This window comes from Peromyscus maniculatus, chromosome 8 (assembly GCF_049852395.1).
Source record: "Peromyscus maniculatus bairdii isolate BWxNUB_F1_BW_parent chromosome 8, HU_Pman_BW_mat_3.1, whole genome shotgun sequence".
Lineage (NCBI taxonomy): Eukaryota > Metazoa > Chordata > Mammalia > Rodentia > Cricetidae > Peromyscus > Peromyscus maniculatus.
In genome coordinates, this window is record NC_134859.1 from 44591672 (window position 1) to 44615267 (window position 23596).

The window sequence follows — 23596 nt, forward strand, 5'->3', positions numbered from 1 at the left end:
TTATAAATAATTTCACTTTTTAATTTTCTGTACAAAATTTCTCAACCTATGAAAATAAAGTTTGCAAAAGTCAAGTAGCACACGAGCCTGCTCAGGAAACTGGCTCAGCAGAATCTACACTATGTACAAGTCTCCCAGGAGAGGGTGCGAGCCTTGGGACAGGGGGGCCCTCTGCTAGGGGAAAGGTTCCTTCCCATATACAGGGAAAAAGCCACTAAGGTGCCTACAGAGCAAGAGGGTGGCATTGGGCCAGTGCAGCCTCTGCAACTTCTAGATCCGCCACTAGAGGTCGGCATGATCCCGACTGCTTGTCAGGCTCACCCTCTGGACGACCACAGCCAGTGACAAAGGTCCTTAAGGGCCTCGAAGACTGGGGAAAGCGTCCAGGGTCTAGCTGGAAGTGACAGTGGTCCCGCCGCCCAGGCGCAGCAGCATCTGCTGGCAGTCGAGCAGGAGCCGATGATCGCCAAGCTTCTCGACGGTGCGTGCTGCCTCGGCCAGCATGCTCATCCGCTGTCCCGGGGCCGACAGGAAGGCAGGTGGCAGATAGCAGGAGGCCAACAGCAAGGCCTCGGTGTGCTCCCGCCACGTGGGTCGAGGCTCTAGCTCAGGCGCAGCGCCTGCACATAGGGATCGTGTCAGGGGAGCAAGGCTTAGGTCTGTTTAAGGCCATACCCTGCGCACAAGGCATCTGACCTGTACCTGCACTATGGATGCCAGGGTCCTGCTCTCCACCCACGTCAGGTACACAGGTGGGCCCAGCTTCCTCCCTATGACCATCTCACAAATTGTCACCCCCAGTTGTTCTGTAATCCGGTGGAGGTGGGGCGTGCACGCACACACACACACACACACACACACACACACACACACACACACACACACACACACACACACACACACGGTTAGCCCAAACGCCTCCTCACCTCCTTTGCCGCTGGAGCCTGCCCGCCTCCGCAGGCTGCGGTCCAGGAGCTGGTGTGTGCGGGCAGGACTGGCTCCCGCCATCAGCCGAGCGGTGGCCTCGTGCAGGAAGACCTAGGAAGTGAGGAGTGACGGCCAGTCTCAGACTGAGTGCCTGCCCTCTCCCCTGGCCTCCTGCCCCCTGCCTCCCGGTGTGAGGTGAGGACAGTAGGACTTACTCTCCTCATAGCAGGCCGGAAGCTCTGTGCCAAGCGCCTCAGACTGCTCAGGTCCTGCTGGAAACCGCGAAGCTCCAGAGCAGAGGCCTGGGGTCCGCTGCCGGCACCGTGAGCCACCTGGGCTGAGGCCGGTGACTGCTGGCGCTGCCACAGACTGGTCCGAGCCACAAGAAGGAGATCACACAGGAGCAGCTGCATGGCCTGAGGTGGCAACGGGGCAGAGGTCAGTCAGCGGGGGCCTCGCACCGGCAAGGGCAGAGAGCCCGCAGCACCAGGGGCGGATCTAGGCGGCACGGCGAGGCCCTGCACCCGCCTCGCACATGCAAGCAACAGCAATTCGCCACAGGTCCACCTCCTCTGCGCCACATGCCCGCAAGCCCCCAGACTTCCCAACGACGGCCCCCACAGGAGCTCTGCCAGCCTGTTCACCACCCCCTTCCTCCTGGTGGTAGGAAAATGCTGAGACCATTCTCCCCAGGACTTCAGCCGACACTAAGGTAAGCCCACTCAGCGCTATTCCGTATTAACTCCAAGTAAACTGGGAATGGACAGCTAGCTGTGACCCTGGCTAGCCAGGTACCCATCTCACCCTCACCTTGTCGATGGAACTGCCAGCTGGTGCATTGGCTAAGCTGTCCCGCAAGTACCCACTGGCCTTCTCACAGAGGGCCAGGCTGGCTGGGCCAGGTTCCACCTTTCTGTGGTCCAGCAGAGCCCGGGCAGCCTTGAAGGAGTACAGAGCTGCCCTGGGCAAGGGTCTCCTATTGGAGCCAGAGCAGACATGGTAGGTTAGACCAGGCTACAGAACCTCCCAGACAACCCCCCCCCCCCATCCTGGTTCTAGTCTCCTGGGGCAGAGTGCACTGTCCTTCCCATGTAGATAGTTAAGCAAAGCACCCAGGGGCCCAAAACTGGGTGAGAAGACCTGGCCGGGCACTCACTCGGTATCCTGCAGCACTTGGGGCATGTGCTCTACCAGTGGGTAGAGGCGCTCGGCCGCCTCCTCATCCCGCCGCAGCCAGTGGATCACCACAGCTGTCAGTGAGGCCCACCACTTGGCCACTGGGTCTGTGCCTACAGAAGAGGGAAAGAAGCCTGACCCTCGGCCACTCTGCATTTGGGCCTGGCAGGAGTCAGGACAGGGATCTGGAGCTCACCAGTGGTGGAAGCCATGCTGGAGCTGACGGAGAAGCTGCAGGCAGGAGCCCCGACGGCATCCGAACAGCTGTTCAGCAACTGCAGGTATCCAAGGGCGTCTGAGAACTCCCTGAGGCAGGAGAGAGCTGTCAGGACACATAGCGGCAGTCCCGGGGTTCTAGGTGACACTGGCTCCCCCCAACTGCCCGTCAGAGCACAGTCTGACCCTATGGCTCGCAAAATACCACGTGACAGAGGAGAGTAAGGGCTAGAAAGGCTTTGAGGACACACAAGAGGTCTGGCTGGCAAACAGCTAGGTCAGGGCTTTCCCCGAGTCCCCGCTGGAAGGAGGGTCTTGCCCGGGAGTACGCACCTGTCTCCATCGGCTGCCCCTGGGCTGGGTTGAGCGATACAGCTCAGCGCTCGCTCCAGAAGATGTTCGCAGAACAGTCTGGTCACCTGGGCCAGCGGATCCACTGTGAGTAGGGGTGAACAGAGCAGAGGTGAGGCATCACCACTCCATAGTTCCTTTCCCACATCAATGCCTTCGTAGGCTGGGGCCCCAACCCAGAGCCACTTCCTAGTTCCGAGTCCTAACAGACATGTAGACACTGGTGTGTAAGCACTTAGCCCCTTAGTTCCGAGTCCTAACAGACATGTAGACACTGATGTGTCAGCACTTAGCCCCTTAGTTCCGAGTCCTAACAGACATGTAGACACTGATGTGTAAGCACTTAGCCCCTGCCCTCTGAACAGGCTACTCTGCCGCTGCCCTGGGGAGGAAAATGGGTGCGCTGGGCAAGAGCTCCACACTGAAAAGGAGAGCCTACTCAGTCCCAGCTGCTGGCCCTGATCTCAGGGGCTCTTCCTGAGACCACAATGGTGTGGCCTGGCGTCTCCTCTCAAATCCACCCACACTGCCCACGGACCCATGCTGTTCCCTGCTTCTAAAGCCCGGCAAGCCTCCACCAGCTCCGGCCGCAGCCCCAGCCGCAGCGCAAAATGAGCTGGGTGGGTGAGGGCGTCCAGAGACGAGGGGACAGGGTCATGTGAGGTAGGGACAAGGCATAAAAACGGAATGAGAGAGCACCTGGGTTCCCAGCCACGCTGTACAGGCTCTCCTGTGGGGCACCATGCACAGCCCAGTCCCCGTCCACGAAGAAACGGTGGCCTACAGGGTGGCAGAGCCACTGCATGGCAAGAGGCACTGAGCCACTCTGTGCCAGGCAGGCCTGGCGAGCGCTACTCAGGAAGAAACGCTGTGGGGAAAGGAACAGGACTGTGACTCTGGCTCCCAGCTCAAACCCAGCCCTGAGATGGAGAACCCAGCTGGCCTACAGCCCACCTGCTAACCGCTGCCACATTTGGTTCATTCCCTGGCCCTGGAAGGGACAGATAAGAGCTGCAAAGACCAGCACCCAGCCCTGTCCCCTCAGCCCTCCTTACTGTCAAAAAGTGCAAGGCTCTTGGGAGACTGGTCTTGACCCTCAGGGCAGCAGCCACATAGATCTCTGCCAGCGTTGCCATGGATACAGCATCTCCTGCGCACTCAGCCAGGTTCAGGGCACTCAGGGCCAGGTTAGAAGCAACAAGGTGCCCTCCTGTGTATTTCCCTGCAAAAAGGCAAGCGTGAGGATGGGAGGTGAAGGGATGGGTAAGACCCAGCCATTCCCATGGTGTGAGGATGGGAGGTGAAGGGATGGGTAGGACCCAGCCATTCCCATGGTGTGAGGATGGGAGGTGAAGGGATAGGCAGGACCCAGCCATTCCCATGGTGTGAGGATGGGATGGGCAGGACCCAGCCATTCCCATGGTGTGAGGATGGGATGGGTAGGACCCAGCCATTCCCATGGTGTGAGGATGGGAGGTGAAGGCATGGGCAGGACCCAGCCATACCCATGGTATGAGGATGGGAGGTGAAGGGATGGGTAAAACCCCAGCCATTTCCATGGTGTGAGGATGGGATGGGCAGGACCCAGCCATTCCCATGGTGTGAGGATGGGAGGTGAAGGGATGGGCAGAACCCCAGCCTAGCTCCCACCTAGCCATACCCATGGCATGCAGCTGGTGCAGCTTATGGTAGACAAGAGCCGCATCTCGGGCACTGGCACGTGCATCCATCCTCAGCCCACAGTCTCTCCGCAGGCCCCCAGCCTGGCCTGCCAGCCAGCGGCCCACCCAGAGACGCTGCAGCAGGTGGCGGATGAGGTTCCAAAGCAGGCTGCAGGCCAGGTCCAGGTTTGAGGTGGGCAGAGGCCGGCCCAATGCTTGCAGGGCCAGCCACAGCTGCTGAGCAGCCTGGGCAAAATCTCCCTGGAGAAAGGACTGTCTCAGTAAGAAAAAGGGCAGTTGGACATCTCCCTTATCTGGGCCCCTGGAGTCAAAGGAACTCTGCAGGAGGGGGTGGGGCGGATTGGAGTATGGACAAAATAAAGGGGGCAGGTGGAGCACCTAGCACCTTCCAGGCCTGGGAGCCTACCCTCCCACTCCCGCCCAGGGCCAAGCCCTTACCCGGGCCAAGTCCAGATCGGCTTGTTTGCGGTGTCTCCAGAAGTGGACAGCCGGGCCCGAGTGTGGCCGAGTCACAGGTTCCCCATAGACAAAGAGAAGAGCCAGGCAAGCCAACACCAGCAGTCCATTGGCCAGCCAGGCGAGGGGTGGCAGCAACCATTGGGTCCAGTTAGAGCCATCTGCAGACAAAGGGACTGTCGGACGACCTAGCTCCTAGGAAACCCAAAGCCCCAAGTGTCTCTCCCGACAACAGGGAGGCTGGCCTAACTCACCTCCGCTCTCAGCCTCCAGCATGCTGCGCCCAGAACTGTGGTGCGGGCCAGCAGCACTGGAGGGGCCGGGCATGCCCCAGCCGAACAGCGGGGCCAAGGGGTTGCAGGTCAGGCACAGGAAGACCAGTGCGCACAGGGCCAGGCGGGAGCGGTCCAGCATGCCGTGGCTGTGCGGCCGCGGGGCTCTGACCTGCAGGAGGCCGGGAGGTGAGGGCAGAGCCCAGCCAGCCCCAGGGACCAGGGCTCAAAGCTGGGAGGCCTGCGGGGCGTCTGGGAGAGGGAAGGAACCGTGTAGCGGAGTCCGACCTGGCTGTCGTCGAAGACTGGGCTGTCGGGCTCTGAGTCACTACCGCCGCTGCTGCCGCTCCCTCGGCTGCCAAGGGACAAGGGGCTGCTCTGGGAGGGCGAGCCAGCATCTGATGGGGGAGGGGTCAGCGTCTCCATCACCTCAGCCTTCACACCCTCCACAGCCACATCGGTGCCTCCTCCACCGCCACAGGCCGACACCAGGTCCTTGAGTGACTCTGCAGGCAGAAGGAACAGGGTTGGGAAGGGAGGCCAGGCCATCGAGGCCCCAAAACTCTGATAGCTCTATTGTGGTCAAAACAGGGGCCAAGGCCATCGTAGGGCACTGCTGATGAAGAGACCGAACAGGAGTTAGGGGGGTGGGGGGCAGTGGCACAGTGGAGCCAGAGCCAGAAGCCAGGGTGAGCAGGGGTAGAGAAGACAGCATCAGTGTGGTGGTTTGAGTGAGAACGGCCCTCACAGAAGCATGTTTGAAAGCTTGCCCGCCTCCACTCGTGGAATTGTTTGGGAAGGATTAGGAGGTGTGGCCTTGCTGGAGGAGGTGTATCACCGAGGGGGGGGGCTTTTAACTTTCAAAACCCCACGCTATCCTTGTCTCAACACATGCGCTCCCAGCTCCTGCTCCAGCACCAGGCCTGCCCGCTCCCATGCTCCCTGCCGTGATGGCCATGGAAACTGTAAGCCCAACAGACTCAGTTCTCTAAGTTGCCTTGGTCACAGTGTCTTATCACAGCAGCAGAAAGGAAAGGAGGACAGGGAGAGGGAGGCTGCAACTCACTGCTTTTGTGAGCCGCATTCCGCAGGGTCAGGTTCTCTTGCTTCAGCTTCTGGTTGCTGTGCTGTAAGAAGCGGATGTAGTCGATGGCCTTGCGCAAGACAGCAGATTTATTCAGCTGCAAGGAGGGGGAGAGGGAGAGGGCTCAGCCACCCAGGCAGACTGCCACAGGTGCAGGAGGAGGCAGAGCTGCTCGGCGTCATGCTGCCCCAGGACCTTTGCACTTCCCTCCTGCCCAGAACGTTCCCATGCTGCTGTCTCCTAACGGTACCTGCTGCTCAGGGCAGAGAAGCTGCTCTGTGGAATACAGACAGCAGTGTCTCTCCAGCTGTCCCTTACCTCCCGTAGCTCTTCCCTGTGAAACCTTCCTGGACCACCCAATTCACATACCGCTTTCACCTCCCTCCTGACAACCACCTTCTCCCCTGCGTATGTGGGAGTTGACACACTGACTCCTTTTTAACCGTTCAGTGCCCATCACTCCCGCTAGGGTATCGGTTCCTCCAGCACAGGATTCTTGTGCTTCATCACCGAGACATCATCAGAACAGCCCCCCTCACACACACACACACCTTTCTTAAGTTTAATTTTATTTTATGTGCATTGGTCTGAGGGTGTCAATTGTGAGCTACCATGTAGGTGCTGGGAATTGAACCCGAGTCCTCTGGAAGAGCAGTTAGTGCTCTTAACCACTGAGCTGCCTCTCCGGCTCCGAACAGCCCTTTCTTTATTCAGGATGCCCTTGATAAAAATCTAATCAGGAAAATGGGACTGCCCAGACCCATACAAGTTGATGCAGGAAACTGTGACCAGGTTTGGCCTAAGACTACTCTCTGCTGGCTGGCATGCCTTCTTCTTTCTTGCTCTCCCTGGTCTGGGTCTCACAGGCCTCTAGCTATCCATACCTTTGCCTCGGTGCCCACCACCAGGTCCTTGAGCTCCACGATCTTGTCATTGATTGACGAACGGTAGCGCTTCTCAATGGCATTGTGAGCTGTGCGCTTCTCACCACGGCTCTGGGCCGAGCCCAGGGCCTTGTTGCCAGCTGCCAGTCGGTGGATGGGCAGCTTGTCTGTGTCCACAACCAATGGTACCGTGGCCAGGATGGTCCCGCCACTCACCAGGGTCTGTAGGGTCAGATGCAGGTTGCCGGGTCACCAGGTGGACTATACATTGTGCATCCCCCTCACGGTCTCCCTTTGGCCTGGGCCGTCTACCTGCAAGGGGCCTGCCTGCACAGCCGTGCCCTGGGCCAGGGTGCTGATGCCAGCCGCCTTCACTGTGGCTCCTGCATCTGTTTTCACAGCTGTCAGCAGCAGTGAATCTGCCTTGATGAAGTGTGGCTGCAGCACAACCTGGGGGCGGGGGGGGGGGGGGGGGGGACCCGGCCGTGAGTGGCATCCAGGCCAGACTCTCCCATCCCCCCACCTGGCCAGACCCACTTACTGGGACCTGCTGGATCTGTGAGGTCACGGCAGTTGTTCTAGGGGCTGTCGAGGCTGGCAGCGGCTGCTGGGAGGCTGAGCTCTGGACCTGAGCGTGTAAGGAGACGGGCGAGACTCCTGGTGCAGAGGCCAGGGACAGGCCGGATGGAGGCTGTTGGGTGTTTCCAGGAAGGGTCCCTGCGGAGACAAAGCCAAAGGCTGCTGGCACAGGCTGCCTTGCCTGCCTTTACCCCATCCGGCCAGTCTGTCTACAGGCTTCACATAACTACCCCTAGGATTTCCTAGCAAGACAGGCGCTGCCGATGTACCGCCTTCCAGCTGGGCAGCGGGGGAGGGGCCACGCTGGGCCCAGCCCCAAAGGGCATCTCAACCCACAGGATGAACACCCGACTTCCGAGGGCTGGAAGCTCCTCCACTAAGACCACAGCCGCTGCTCTTCCCGTGTCTCCTCCCATCGCCAGCCCTCACCTGAGAAGCCTGAAGGGAGGCTGGAGTACCCCAGCACGGGAGCAGGGCTGAGCTGCAGGGGTGCTGGAGGGAAGCTGGGAGGCAGGAGGGTCCCCGGTGACGGCTGGGCTGCTGGGGGCTGCAGGATCGTGAGTGGCACCGGCTCCTCTTTGATCCCAGGCCCCGGGGAGAAGGGGGGCACGGTCGGGTACATCTTTAAGGCAGTGGACGCAGGCGGCAGAGGGGACATGGAGGCAGGTGTGGCCTTGGGTTCCCCCAGGAAGGCTTCCAGAGAAGCAGGAGAAGACAGGCTCTCAGGAGAGCTGGCACCAGGGCTGGTGGGGTCCGCGTCTCCTGTCCCGCCCCCCGCATAGGGGGCGTCAAACAGGCCAGGGAAGTCACTGTCTTGGTTGTTGATGAGCTGCAGCATGTCTAGGGAAGAGGAAGACGGCGACAGTGAGGGAGGAGAAGCAGGGCCTGGAGGCCAGCTCCTGGGCAGGGTCTGCTGCTGACACAGCCTTCCTCAAGACACCTGTGCCGTGTGGAGCCGTTCCTGACAGTGTGTGGGGCTGGCTGTCCTGGACACGACCAGACAGGGCTGGTACCCCTGCGGCCCTGACTTACCCATCTCTAGCCTGGGCTTCACACTGTGGCTGGCTGAGACCACCTTCTTCAAAGCTCTTCCCACTTACCAACACCACCTGACAGCTGATCACATCCACAGCCATTGCACATAGCAGGACCACAGTCGTTTGTTCGTTCGTTCGTTCATTCACTCATTCATTCATTCAGCACGTACCAAGTGCCCAGAGCTGGCAAAGCATTCTTCCTAGACCCCTTCTCCCCAGTTCTTAGACTCAAAGAACAAAACCTTGCCTACACTATGCATAGCAATATCACAGTCCCAGCTACCAGGGAGGCTATGCTCGAGAATCAGAGTCCAGCTGGGTGGCGGCGGCACACACCTGAAGGTTTTTTTTTGTGTGTGTGTGTCCAGCCTGGTCCACAGCCGCTCAGACCCAAGTAAACCCACAGAGGCTTATATTAATTAAAACTGCTTGGCCATTAGCTCAGGCTAACTACTAACTAGCTCTTATACTTAAACTCAGCCCATTTCTGCTCCATCTCTATGTTGCCACGTGTTCTGTGGCTTTACCTGTGTGCCATTACATGCTGCTGCCTGGACAACGAGCTGGCATATCCTCACTCAGCCTTCCCGTTCCCAGAATTTTCCTTGTCTGCTTATCCCACCTTATACTTCCTGCCTGGCTACTGGCCAATCAGCATTTTATTTATCAACCAATCAGAGCAACACATTCACAGCATACAGAATGATATCCACAGCATGCACCTTTGATCCCAGCACTAGGGAGGCAGAGGCAGAAGAAGAAACTCTCTGTGAGTTTCGAGGCTAGCCTGGGCTACAGAGTGAGTTCCAGGACAGCGAGTGCTACATAGCAAGACCTGTCTCAAAAAAAAAAAAAAAAAAAAAAAAAGAGTAAGAGTCCAGCTGAGGCAATATCCTGAAACCTTACCTCAAGAGAAAGGGAAAAAAGTCCCACCTGAGAATCAAGAACTTTCCTGGGAATGTTGAAATGTCCTGTCTTAATGGCCTTTGTTTTCTGTCCCTGGGTTGATGTTTTGTGTGTGTGCCACTGTGGAGCAGGGAATCACACACGATGAACACACACTACAACACTGAACTACACCCTGGCCTGGCCTGGGTTTTTGTTGCTGTTATTTTAGGTTTTGTTTTAATGTGAATGTGTGTGCATATGTTCATATATGTGCAAGCCCACACACACATGTGTAACTGGAGACTGGGGGACAACCTAGGAAAACTCAGGAACACAATCCAGTGCAAGTGTACACCACCACACTTGGCTCTGGGGGTCAAAGTCAAGTCCTGATGCTGGCAAGCGCTTTACCAAATGAGCCACCCTCCATCCTGTCCTGGATCTTGCCCCTGACAGCGGGAACCTTTATCTTCATGGGACATCCTTCCATTTCTCGTCCTTCCATTCAGGCATGTGCACATCTATCTAAACTGTATGGACGACTCCAAGCGCTAAGTGGAAGGTAACAAGCCCTTCAGGAGGCCTCTCCTGCCCTTTCTGCTCCCTTACTGACCGAATGGTCTGTTAAAAGAACACATGCCCCATCTAAGACAGAGATAGCCCTGTTCTGCCCCAGCTGAGCACCGATTTTCCAATCTGTAACACAAGGTCATCCTCATACACGCAGAAGTCCCGTTCTCAGTAGAGGAAACAGGGCATCCCAGTCAACAGGGAGAAGGGACACACGACAGAGGGCCCTTACACAGGTGGACAGAGAACCATGCCCACTGCCGTTCCTGGGCTCGTCCCTTACGGATGCTTAGCAGGGTTCCCTGCACATAGAACTTGACAGAAACTTAGATTATTGAGAATCCGGTGATGTCACCTACCCCCTCAGTTACAGAGGGAGGGAGAAGTGAAGAGAGACAGGACAGTTTTGAGTTCCTACTCCTCTGGGAGTGGCCTAGTACTCCCAAATAGCAGACAAGGCAGATATGGAGGAGGGGGCCATGTCAGGGAAGGGTCCCTATCCATGCTGGACAGACAGCGGGGTGAGTAGGTCTATGCCATCAGATTGGGTCTGGGCCAAGCAGTAGGCCCAACCTGAGGCCACCATATTGATAAGCCAGACTGAGCCCATTTATGTGAAAGGGATGCCCTACTCTTCAAATGAAGACACTGAGCTAGCCTAGTTCTCACCGAGTCCAATCTACGTGACCACTAGCCACTACTGTTCCTACTCAGACCACTGTTAACTCAGGTGCACTCACCTGCTCTGGAGGCAGGAAAGGACACTGATGTTGAGGGCCACAGGCATGTAGAGAGTACCCAAGAGACTTCAAATCTAGGTCTAATAAATGCCAAACTATTGGTCCAGCACCTCTCCCTGTTTCACCAAAAAGCCAGGGGTAAAGCCGCCATCACTAACCCATTCTTCAGCAGAGCACACTGAGGCTTGGAGCAGAACCAGCTGCTGGCCAAATAGCCAATCAATGTATCTGTGTGTTCTGGGCACAAACCCAAGCCCTCCTTGCAAGCCAAGTAGCCTCGGGACCCAGGTCTGGCCATTCAGGCTTTGGTTTCCCTCTGTAAAAGCAAAGTGCTCTCTACCCTGGCTCCTTCTAACCAGGACTGAGACACACTCCCTGGCTCCACCCCAGCTACAGGCCCTCTTCCCCAGCTGGCAACTAGCACCTTGGCTGGCTTAGCCCAGGGCCCTCTCACCCACTCATGGAGGCCACCTTTTGGGTCAAAGGGCTCTGTAGCATCCATGAACACAATACTAGGGGTCCACATTGCTCTCACTTGAGCCAGAGCCTAGGCCAGTTGCCTCCTTCCACTGTGCCTCAGTTTCCTCCTCTGCAAAAATGAAAGGATTGAGCCTTTTGGCAGGCTTGCTTGAGGCTTAGCCCATCAGAGCAGGGTATCAACACTGCCTACTGACGTTACTGCACCAGGAACTTCCCTATTGCTGTGGACAGGACAAAACAGGGTGCCAGGCTCAGCCTTCTGGATCCTTCTGGGCTCTCCAGATTTATGCAGGTCACAGTACTTTCAATCATAGGAACTCCCACCTCTCATGCCCACTTACCATTAGACCATTTGCTAAATGGGGAAACTCGGGCCAAAAAGGAAAAACTGGTAGCTTGGATAGCCCACCTTCTGCCTGGAGGGTCCAAAATGCCCAATTAGGGCCACCAAATAGGTCAGACTCCAGAGTGGACAGGACACTGGCCCTCCTCTGTTTCTTTCTCAGGACCCTGCCCAGAAGGGAAGCAGAGGATGTGGAGAAAGTTGTGCAAGCTACAAGGTGCTGTTGCCGGGCTCTCAACTGGATAGCTAAACTAGGGGTGGACTGCCACCTCCGGACCCAAGGTGGTGAAGGGCTGTCCCGTCTCCTCTGTTAGAACACCGTACTGCGATTCGCTGCGGAGACCCTGGCAAGGTAAGAGTGCAGGGTCCTCCCCAAAGTACCTTCAAACGTGCAATCCATGGCTCCGCCGTCCGCGCCCCGCCCCTAGGGCGTGCAGGGGCTGCCCCGACTGCGTCCGCGCCGACTTCACCTGTCAGGCCCCCGCGAAGCTTTAAAGCCCGCCGAGCGCCTCGGTGCCCCGCCCCTCGGGTGAGTGCACTTGGCCAATCAGCAGCCGTGCCGCGCCCCATCAGTGCCCCGCCCACCCCCGACGGCGGCGGCTCGGGTTTCACCCGGTGCTCTGAATGGGGCCGGGGTTACTAGCGGGCGTCCGCCTTTAACCGCGTCTGCGCCAGCGCGCGCCGGGGTTACTGGCGGTCACTGACGTCCTAGACCCTGTCGCCCAGGCACCACCCCTGAGAAGCGCTCCGGTCCAGGATCCAGACAGCGGCTGGCTCAGACCCCGGAAGCTCTGTGTTCCCACCGCTGGCTGGCACACATTCGGGACGAGCCTGAACCGCTTTAGCCTCAGTTTACCCACTCCTGGCCTTTCATCAAATGGCAGCTAGTGGTCCAGGGGCCTCCAGCTAGCAGAGCAGCCCCAGCATGAGGACACTCATTTCAGGGAGGGAGCTGATGGTCCTAGACCTGGATTACTCATGAAACCGCCTTCAGGAGTGAGCAAGGGAAATCCTACTTCAAATCCCACATCCAGCAAGTCCTGACCTCAGCTCTGATGTCCAAAGGCTGGGTCAGTGTCATCCCTCATGGTCTCACAGGCCCCAGTAATCAACAAATGAATCCTGACTCACTTTTCTTGTAGCATCTGGAAAGGCCAAGAGGGGACCCAGTCTCTGGGACAGAAGGGAAAGGCAGGGGATAACGGAGGGGGTGCCAAGTCTGTTCCTGTCCCTTGCTGACAAAGGTAAAAGCTCTTTCATCCATGTGCAAACATATGCGCGCGTGTGCGTGTGTGTGTGCACACACACACATACACACCGCCACTGCCACCACCACCACACCAGTGCTGGCCAGCAGCCTAGCGCCCAGTGAGGCCTGACAGCCTAGTTGGCAGCCGGGGACTCACCCAGCCCAGGAGAGGGCCAGTCACCAAGTCTCCTCGTGGGTATTAGGAGCTGGAGTCTCTGCGGCCCATCTCTCTTTTCAGGAGCCTCAGTTGAAAAAGTCACATGTTCCTCTCATTCACCTGACCCTCTTTCTAGGTCCTTCTATCTAAGAGGTTCCAAAGAGAACACAAGTCTTTTTTAGCACCGTTCTGCCCAGTCTGTGAGTGCTTGTGACTCTGTTACTCCCCAAATAAACCAAGCACATCTCCTAGGAAAGGCTCTGACCTTCCCCAACCTAAGAACAGGAAGAGTCCTGACACCTAAGGACACTTTGGGCTCAAGTCCAGGTATGTGGCTCCCCAGTGCTGACCCTAGTTTGGTCCGTTTCTTCTGATTTCTGAGTCCCGAATACAGAAAGACTTGCAGGCGGAGACTCACCTAACAGACACTCGGGACAGGTGGCACCAAGCCTCCCCACCTCTGTCCCTATGTGGACACTGGAAGGGGAGGGAAAAGACCCGGCTTGCTGTCCCCAAGAGTGGCAGGACTCAGAAGAGGCTTTCGGGAGGAGGGACAGGTATGGTACTGTAAGGGCAGGCTTGTGGGTGCAGAAGCCTTAGCCAAGCAGTGGAGCAGGGGCAGGCCTGGCATGGTGCCAACCCCTGTCCCCACTCTGGCCTGACCTCCACCTCACTCCCTTCTTGAGTCTGGTCTGTTAGCCCCTCTCTGAGGATGCTGGTGGCCAAGGTAGAGAGTGCGGGAAATGGAAACTCAAAGCCAGCTTAGCAACCTCCTTGCGGTGCGTCAGCGCAGACAGCCTCCGCTCACACAGCTTCCAGCCCCGATTCTGCTCCTCTCCAGGGGCGGCGATGCTGGGAGAACACGTTTATACAGTACCTACCCACTCAAAAAGGTCTCGGCCAAGGTGGTTGGTTCCCTTCACATCGGCTGGAACAGGCTAGAACTGGGGAACTGGGCAGTTGTCTGATAACCTGTAGTACTGTCAGCAACCCTAAGCACTTGGTAGGTTTCTAACAGTTTAAAAGGGACTAGCAAGGCCCCAGAAGAACTGAGGCAGAGGCATCAGTCTGCAGACCTGAAATATGTCTTCCTTACCTCACCCTAGGAAGGACTAGGATTCACTAGGTCCTGTCGGTCTGGAAAGGGGCATCATGGTGCCCAGACTGAGTGCCATCAAGAGACACTGGATACTGGCTTGCCATGAACATGCACAGGCTTCCTGTTCCCACGCATGTTCTGAAGCTAAGGACAAGAGGAGGCCCAGACTCACGCCTCACTGGGTTCGGCTCCTCCCCTTCCTGCACCTTTCCAGGCCTGATTCCCCTCCTCCCGTCTCAGGCCCCGATCCTATGACTTCAACAGGAAACCTGAAGCCCCGGCTGCCCCTCCCCAGCAGTATGAGATGTCTGCTGTGCCAGCCACTTGCCTGGCATTTGGGTTAGTAAGACAGCACAGAACCCTGCCCCTGGGGCACTTCCATTCCACCAAAAGAAACCAGCTGCGCACATGTGCATGGGGGGGGGGGGGGGGCGAATGGGGGAGTGAGTGAGAACACCGTGGCAGCCTGAATAAACAGGGCCACAAGGGAGGAAAGAGCTCCTGGCCAGAAGAAAAGGCAAACCCAAAGACCCCAAGATACTGCAAGCCAGGTGTGAGGGCAGAAACAGAAACCAGTGTCTGTCGGGGGGTGGGGGGGGGTAGGGGCTGGGGGTGTGTTGGGACTTGAGTGTAGGCTGGTCTGGCTGAGCTAGAGACATGTCATCTACAGGGTTTGCAAACCATCCCATGCCACCAAAGACTGCACGAAATGAGAAGAGTAACGGAAGGAGAGGTAGCATGGCCTCCTGGGGAGGACATGTGACAGACAGTCCCCCGGCCTGGTGGAGCTTGCAGGCTAGAGGATGGGGCTATGGCTCACTGCTCCTCCAGGCACGCAGCCTGCCCTGCGGCTCCCCAGGCCCTTACTCCTCAGAACTCCCTGGCAGGCACGCCGGTCCTTGGCTGTCTGTCATATGGGTGCCAGGGCACAGGGGCATAGATTGCCCTTTGTGTATGCAAAGGCCCTGCTCCAGGGATTAAGAGAATGTGGTTCTTCCTGGAAGGGGATAGGCCGCATCCAGAGTGGTGAAACGGTTACCCTTGAGCTCAGGACCTCTCCCCAGCGAGGACACAAAGGTCCAGAGGGGCCAAGAACGCAAGAACCCTCACAGTCCAAGGAAGTATATGAGACTTTGACTCAGTTCTGCTGACCCACGAGCCTACTCGGTTGCCAGTCAGTTATGGCGTGAAGTGAGCCCTGGGCCAACCAGGCAGAGGGTCAACACAGGGGCCCAATCATCTGGAACACCCACCTTACTCAGCAAGCAGTAAGCAGAGGGGCCGGGAAACGGCTCAGTAAAGTGTGTGCTGTGCGTGCATAAGGACTTGAGTTCAATCCAGAGCACCCACACAAACAGCCAAGTATGGGGCGGGGGAGACACACACACACACACACACACACACACACACACACACAGAGAGAGACAGACAGACAGACAGAGACAGAGAACGAACTGTGTGGCAGCCAATACTTATAATCCAAGGGATGAAGAGATGAAAAAACATAGACCATACTGGCCAAACAGCCTGCCTAATTAATCTATAAGCCATTACAGGTTCAATTAAAAAAAATGCTGTCTAAAAATTATGTGGAAGGGCTGGAGAGATGGCTAAGCAGTTAAGAGCACTTGTTCTTGCAGAGGACCAGGGTTCATTTCCCAGCAAGCACATGGTGGCTCACAACTATCCATAACTCCAGCTCTAGGGATCAGACTCCCTCTTCTGACCTCAAGAGGTACTGCACGCACATAGTGCACATACTTACGTGCAGGCAACATACGTAATAAAATGAATCTAAAAATGTTTAAAATATATTTTAATTATGTAGAGAAGCAAAGACACTGAACATCGACCTCTGACCTCTATACATCTGCACACACATACATCTGTGCACCTACACACAATCCATAAACAGATACATACAAAAAAGAACTGAACACAGTGGGATCTGTGATGGGGGCCATCAAGACTGGCACCACACTTCAGCCACCTCACCTCAACCCCTGCTGGTCTCTAGCCTTCAGCCTGCAAGTCATTCGCCTTGTCTGTTTTCTGAAGGTGTCTGTCTTAGTTAGGGTTTCTATTGCTGTGGAGAGACTTTGTGCCTTTTCCTGGAACTCATTTGGGAGCACCACCACCACCCGGCAGACCATGGCAACTCTTATAAGGAAAACATTTAATTGAGGTGGCAGCTTACAGGTTTAGAGGTCTAGTCCATTATCATCATGGAGGAGAGCATGGTGACTGGGAGTATGGCTGTGTGCAGGCAGACATGGTGCTGGAGCGGCAAGTCCTACATCTTGACAGGCAGGCAGCAGGAAGTGATCTGTCTCACTGGGGATGGCTTGAGCATGAGGCCTGAAAGCCCAACTCCACTGAGACACACTTCCTCCAAGGCCACACCCCCTAATAGTGCCAATTTGGGGTCATTTTCTTTCAGACCACCAGCGTCCCACCATTAATGGCATCCTGCCTTAATCCAGGCTGATCCTGCCAGGAATTTCCTTCTTACTTTCAATTTTGTCCACATGGAAAACACCTGTTCGCTCCTCCAAACCTGCTCTGACGTTAACTCTGAATCTCCTCATTGTCCAGACTGCTCCACACAACAACTCCCAGCATTTTCCCTCTGTGAAGGAGACTGAGCTGCTGGCTCTGCCCACTGCCCTCAGGTGAGGCAACCTCAACAGGCTGCTGTTTGTTTCCCTTTGAAACAGGGTCTCAGGTAGCCAGGCAGGACCCAAACTTCAAGGATAACCTTGAAATCTTTGTTGGTTTTGTTTTTGTTTTTTGAGACAAGGTTTCTCTGTGTAGCCCTGGTGGTCCTGGAACTCACTCTGTAGACCAGGCTGGCCTCGAAGTCACAGAGATCCGCCTGCTTTTGCCTCCTGAGTGCTGGGATTACAGGTATGTGCCACCATGCAGGCAATTTCCACCGTCCCTTAGGATACTAATGTCTGGGCCACCAATGCTTGCTTTAGAGCTGTGGATCTGACATGCAGCCCTTATGTGACCTGGGGCACAGCAAATTAATAAGACACTCGTTAGCATGGATCCCGCCAGTGAGCTGGAGCTGGGAGTCCAGGACACACGTTGGTCAGCTGGAGGCAAAACACAGCCCAATGCAGCAGCAGCTGTTCCCAGGCTAAGTAAGTCCACATAATTCTCTATTCAGGGCTATGTTAGCCTGCATGGGAGCGGCAGGCCACTGAAGCATGAGAGGGTGACTCTGAAGAGGTAAAAGCCCATCTCTACTGCGCTGCCAGCACTGGTTTCTTCATTTTTATGTGCTTGGAGCTGCTTAACAGAGCCAGAACTGTACTCCTAGGAGCTTCCAGGGACTTGCTCTTGGGCTCCTAAGGCTTCCTCGTCTCTGTACAGGAGGCTGTACATCTGTGAAGGAGACTGAGCTGCAGGCACTGGCCCTGCTCTCCCTCAGGTGGGGACAACCTCAGCAGGCTCCTCTGCCTCCTCTTCTGGATGTCTCCAAGGCTATGGGACTTGCAAGCATCACAAAAGGATGGTGAGTGGCTGAGAGTACGTGGCCCCTCGGATGAGCACCGAGAGAGGAGGGGACACTGCTGTGACTGAGGTCTCTTCTAACCTTAGGAGATGCCAAGGACGGGGCTTGCTCTTCAAAGCAGGGTGAGGGCCCCTTACTGACCTGTCTCTCATGCAAAAAGACAGAACCATTACACAGTACACACTCAGAACTTGGAACCACAGCCTGGAATGTTCTGGAAACTTCCTGTACAGGCTCCTTGGATAGTGACTGCTAACATTTGCTGAGCAAAATACAAAAGGTTTGGGTGCTGGGTCCATGTTCTAAATAGTGTGAGAATAACTGTAGGCACTGTCAGAATGCCTACTGGCCCCTGGCAAGCTCGGCTGGGCCCCACAGAGTCAAGGAACCAAGTTCCAGGACTGGATCTATTACAATGATAAGAACCAAAAGGTCAGAGGTCAGGCCACTAGCCCAAGGTCTCTCAGAAGGACTGGATGTGAAAACTCTTGGGTTCCCACCTTCCAGCTGTAGGGAGCTTTGTGCGTTGGAACCAGGTTTGGATAGCCTGAGGCCAGGCTTCCTGAGAAGTGGCTGGGGATGGGAGCCGAGTATCTGTTGAGGGGGGAGAATGGTCAGTACAGGTTTCTCCAAGGAAATCAATTCTTCCAGTTGGGATAGACCTCCAGCCCTGCTCCAACCCCCAAAAGCTCCGGATGGCATGGACACCTGGGGAGGGCTCTGAGCCCATTTCCCTCTCTTACTGGAAGGGAGGCCCCCCCCACCTCATGATGCAGTGGGTTGTGGGCTTCACTTGCTGTATGGCCCCCATCAGTCTCCAAGGTCTGAGTATAAGTCAGGCTGGGGTACAGCTCAGTGATGTATGAGCCTCTGGGATCTACCCCTAGCACTGAAAAAATAAATAAATTAACTAATTAAAAATAAACTTAAAAAGCATCACCTCAAGCATGTAGCCAACTGGAGACAGCCATTGTCCAGTCAGTAAAGTACCTAACCCAGGCCACAGTCACAATCAGGTAAAGTCTAGTTCCTAGGCTCCACCTGGCAGTGACTCCTATTTGGAACTTAGCCAGGTCATTGGGAAGCTGTGTCCAGCTAAGCAGTACAGGGCGAGAGGTAAGGCCCAGCCACCTGCCTCCCGGGAACCTCCCCCAGCACCGTCCTGTGGTTCTCTAATTTGGGCCTCTCAGAGCCATTACTGCTACTCCCCTGCCCCCCCCCCCAAGGGAACTCCCAACCCTGTAGTTCACAGAGGTTGGGGCAGTTTCCCCAAGAGCAACAGTGCACAGGAGAGCTTTCCGCTGCCCTGTCAGACAGGCTGGACACGAGGGCCTGATGGGCAGGATGCTGTTGGGGTTCACCCCCTACCCAGGAACTCGAGACCTGCAGACCAGCAAGAAGGGGTACTCTACTGTCTGCCTAGTTTTACATCTAGGGCCAGGGCCGTCTGAGCTAGGGCCATTTGAGAGAAGGGGCCTTAACTGAGAAAATGCCTCCATAAAATCAGACTGTAGATAACCCTGTAGGGCATTTTCTTTTTCTTTATTCCTTCCTTCCTTCTTGTTTTGTTTGGTTTTAGACAGGGTTTCTCTGTGTAGCCCTGGCTGTCCTGCAACTCACTCTGTAGAACAGGCTGTCCTCAAACTCAGCAATCCACCTGCCTCTGCCTCCCAAGTGCTTTTGTGTTCTTTTGTTTGCATTTTCTTAATTAGTGATTGATGAGGGAGGGCCTAGCCTGTTGTGGGTAAGGGTACCCTGGTGGTCCTGGGTTCTATAAGAAAGTGGGCTGAGCAAGCCATAGAAAACAAGCCAGCAAGCAGCACCCCTCCATGGCCTCTGCTTCAGCTCCTGCCTCCAGCTTCCTGCCCTATTTGAGTTCCTATCCTGATTTCCTTCAGTGATGGACTACGATGCAGAAGTGTAAGTCCAACCCATTCCTTTCTACATTGTTTGTGGTCATGATGTTTTGTTACAGCAATAATAACCCTAACTAAGATACCTCCCTTGGGCTGTACCCAAGAGGGAGGGGGGTTCTGGGTGGGTAGGCACTGTTGAAGGGGGGGGCATCTTTGGCAAGGTCTTAAATGCCACACTGACACAAGGGTACTTTATTCTGGGAGCACTGAGAATTTTTGGAGAGTTGGCAACCTACAGGGAACTCCACACCAGGAACCGGCCAGGGCCACTCAGATGCGATTCTGTAAGGAGTGCTTGTCCTTGGTGGGCCTAGAGACAGAAGACATCCCACGGCAGGAGGATGGGTGACAGAGCAAGTGGTGCTTGTCCCAGTCAGTGCACCACGACACACCAAAAAGCAGTGACAGCCAGGTCTATCAAACCAGCAATGTGACTCTTCACGCTCTCTCTTGGTAGGAGGGGGAAGGTGACAGGTCGGTCTCATACCTGAGATTCCTTTTTTATTTTTAATAACTTATTTATTTGTATTTTATGCACATCAGTGTTTTGCCTGCAGGAATGTCTGTGTAAGGGTGTTGGATCCCCTGGAACAGGAGTTATAGACAGTTGTGAGATGCTATGTGGATGCTGGGAATTAAACCCAGGTCCTCTGGAAGGGCAGCCAGTGCTCTTAACCTCTGAGCCATCTCTCGAGCCCCTTTACCTGAGATCCTACCCACTACATCCTCTTGCCACTTGACTGCATGAACTCTTGGGAGGCCGGTGTATACAAGAGGCAGAAGGTTACCTGAAGGGGTGGGGATAGGGGGTGTGGCTCCAGATGCAACTTTCTAAAGATCGTCACTAGGCTGGAGTGAGTCCTGGCAGTGACACATCTGTTTAGGAGTCTGCAGGAGTCTCCTCTAACTCCTCACCCACACCAACGGTGGAGGTCTGAATAGGAATGGCCCCCACAGGCTCACAGACTTGAATGTTTGGTCATCTGGGCATGGCACTACTTGAGAGGGATTAGGAGGTGTGGCCTTGTTGGAATAGGTGTGGCCTTGTCAGAGGAGGTATGTAGCTGGGGGTGGGCTTTGGGGTTTCAAAAGCTCAAGCCAGGCCCAGTGTGTCTCCTTTTTTGCCCGAGGATCTAGATGGAGAACTCTCAGCTCCTTCTCCAGCACCATGTCTGCCTGTGTGCCTCCATGCTCCCCATGATGATGACAATGGACTAAACCTCTGAGCTGTACGCCAGCCCCAGTGAAGTGCTCTCCTTTATAAGGGCTGCCGTGGTCATGGTGTCTCTTCTGCAATAGAGCACTGACTAAGACACCAATAAACTCCCTGGTTCATGAAGCTGGACTTGGATGGACTCGTTTCTCTAGTCGGTCACAGTGCCCTAGGGAGAGTCACACAACACTGGGACACAGACAGATACAGGATAAGACCAGCACAGGAAAAGGGCTGGCACTCAGGAGGGCTTCTCAGCCACCCACACTGGTCCTAGGCCCTACGCACATCTTGGGCCAACCGACAGACCAGCTCTTGGGGAGCTGGCTCTCACAGGCCGTGGAGCCCTACACAGTAACCAGTCTCAGACGAGAACTATGGCCGCTCGCCTCCTCCGTCCTGAGTGCGGTGCCACCAGTCTCCCCGTAGTCAAAATCACAGGCTCCTCTCCCGAGCCTCGAATGACCTGACCCCAGAAGCAAGGAGCTCATCTGGAGTTTCTCTGAGGTCACAGCCAGCCAGCAGCGGGACGTCATGCTCTGAGCACAGCATCCCTCTCAGAAACAAAGGTGGCAAGCCCCAGCTCCCAGGACAGCTGCATGACAACGGTGTGTGTGTGTGTGTGTGTGTGTGTGTGTGTGTGTGTGCGCGCGCGTGCTGGGAAGCAGGCAGGTTTAGGCGGTGGGGTTCCAGGCCTTGGCTGGCTCCTCCTGCCACTTTCCCGTCTTATGACCAATGCTGCTCTGGACTGAGGGAGACAGCTGCAAGGCCAGCCTCTTAATCCAGCCTTGGGAGCCACGGGTCCAGGCTCTTGAGCCAGCAGCCTGGGTCTGAATTCTGGCTCTGCCTTGCTGTGGCTGCGTGACCTTGGACAAGTCCTTTACCCTGTTTTTTTTTTTCAGTCTCTCAGCTGTGAGATGAAGATATGTCTTCCAACCGGGATTGTCAGAAGGATTCACTGAGATCCTCAACACAGTGCCTGCCACACACAGAGTACTTAGTAAGTGCTGGCTGTCCATGTCATGATGGCCCACCCACTTAACAACTTAAACACGACACTCTCTTTCTCCTGTCCCTAGTCATGACTGGAACTCAGGCCTGCCCAGATGTCTTCCAACCTTCATTCCTCTTAGGTGACCCAACCCTTCTAACTCCTCTCTAGCCCCAGTTAGAAGCCTGCTGGAAGCTTTGACAGCACATGAGGTCTCTGAGTGGTTCTCCCAGAGGCTTGCCTCTGGGACTCCATGAGGAGGATTGTATTGTAGGCAAAACACACCCAAGGTTGTGTTGCACATCCCAAACAGCCCAGGTATCTATCAATGGAGCATGGGGCGGGGCTGGTGGTGTAAATGAGGACATAGTCTACTGTAATCCCAGGGCCCCACCGTAGTTTACAGATAACACACATTCATGGTTGTCTAGGGTAGAGGAGGGTGTGGAGTCCTGAAGCAGGCCAGAGAGAGGCAATGTTTTGAGACCGCTGACGGCCACCAGAGATCATTGAGTGGATCCACCTAACATGGATACATCTTATACCATGGAAGGTTTGTTGTTGTTTTTTTCTCCCCCCACACCCACCCCAGTGGGCAGTGGTGTGGAACTTGGAGATGAGTCAAGCTGGGCAAGTTCAAGTGATGTTTTAAAGGCTCTAAGTGGCCTAGGGTGTGGCTCAGTGCAGAAAGCCTGCTGGTATGTGCTAGGTCCTGGGTTACTGCCCCAGAATCGCAAAACTGAAAACTATTTTAGAGAGCAGCTGGTGTTCTGCCAGCCCTCCAGCTCCCCGTCTCACCCTCACCAACTCCGACTTAGGTCCCGCCTCAGGGGTCTTTGCCTTTACCTTGGCCTCCGCCTAGAAAGAATCTTTCCTCGCCGGTGCCGAGCCTGTCCCTCACCCCTAGTGCACCTAAAGAGACTTCCCGGACCTCTATCCAAAGTAGCCAGATAACTTGCACGCCAAGGTGCATGTAAATATCCATTCCGGGGCTTCCTTGGGGATTTTGGTACACCCAAGAAATGAGGAGACCCAGGTCAGCCTGTGAACTGGACACTGGAGCCGGCCTGGAATTCAGTGGATGCTCAGCGTGTCCAGAAACCAAGCCCACCGCAGCCTCGAGATTGCTAACCCTAGATCCGAGGCACGCAACTGCGCAGTGCGCAGGCGCAGAAGCTCCCGGCTAAGTGACCTCCCAGGACGTGCGACCCCGCACAGGCCGCGCAGGAGCCCCGGGCCACGCACCTTCGATGTCGGTCAGCAGGGCCGCGTCCAGTTCGCACGGCTCGGCCAGCGCCTGTTCCAGAGCCGCCTCGCCGAAGGGCAGCTCGTCCATGGCGCCGGCACCCGCCAGGCTTCGGGGGAGGCCCGCGCTAACGAAAAGTTCCTCGGAAACTAGCTTCCGCGGGCGGAGCCTCCCGGGAGGAGGGCGGGGCTTCCCGCCAGGCCCCGCCCACCAGCCGGAGTCCGCAAGCTCCGGACAACTCACCTAGCGGGTTCAGACTACCTGCTGGAGCTTAGTTTCCCGCAGCTTCCCTCCTGCGGGTGCTCAGGAGGGCCTCGGCTTCTTCAGCACCCAGCAAAGGGGCCTCAATGGAAGCCACAGACCTAGCCCAGGCATCATGAGACGGAAGAGCTAGGGAGAGGGGCCGGCGTGGGGGGTGGGAGCAGAGAACAAAACGGACTTGCGTCCAAAATACAGCTGTCACAGACCTGCGGTGTGACCTCAACTCTGCCTCTCTGTTTTCCTCATTTGTAGCAAG

At 56.0% G+C, this 23596-nt stretch overlaps 1 protein-coding gene across 2 annotated transcripts; it reads right to left on the reverse strand.

The window, feature by feature from the left end:
- Srebf1 (sterol regulatory element binding transcription factor 1) lies at positions 1 to 23241 on the reverse strand. Of its 2 annotated transcripts, none has more exons than XM_006973614.4 (19): positions 23079 to 23241; positions 8057 to 8467; positions 7590 to 7765; positions 7361 to 7498; positions 7049 to 7270; positions 6147 to 6261; positions 5369 to 5586; positions 5063 to 5252; positions 4791 to 4969; positions 4331 to 4592; positions 3726 to 3892; positions 3370 to 3538; positions 2653 to 2755; positions 2300 to 2409; positions 2084 to 2216; positions 1738 to 1903; positions 1143 to 1343; positions 927 to 1038; positions 1 to 620 (listed from the first exon to the last, which is right to left on the reverse strand). In XM_006973614.4, the coding sequence occupies exons 1-19, from the start codon at positions 23167 to 23169 to the stop codon at positions 391 to 393; spliced, it is 3393 nt and encodes a 1130-aa protein (XP_006973676.1). In that variant the 5' UTR covers positions 23170 to 23241; the 3' UTR covers positions 1 to 390. The 2 variants fall into 2 exon arrangements, with proteins under 2 accessions (XP_006973676.1, XP_006973677.1); XM_006973615.4 differs by lacking the exon at positions 23079 to 23241 and adding an exon at positions 12067 to 12223.
- Positions 23242 to 23596: the final 355 nt, after the last annotated feature.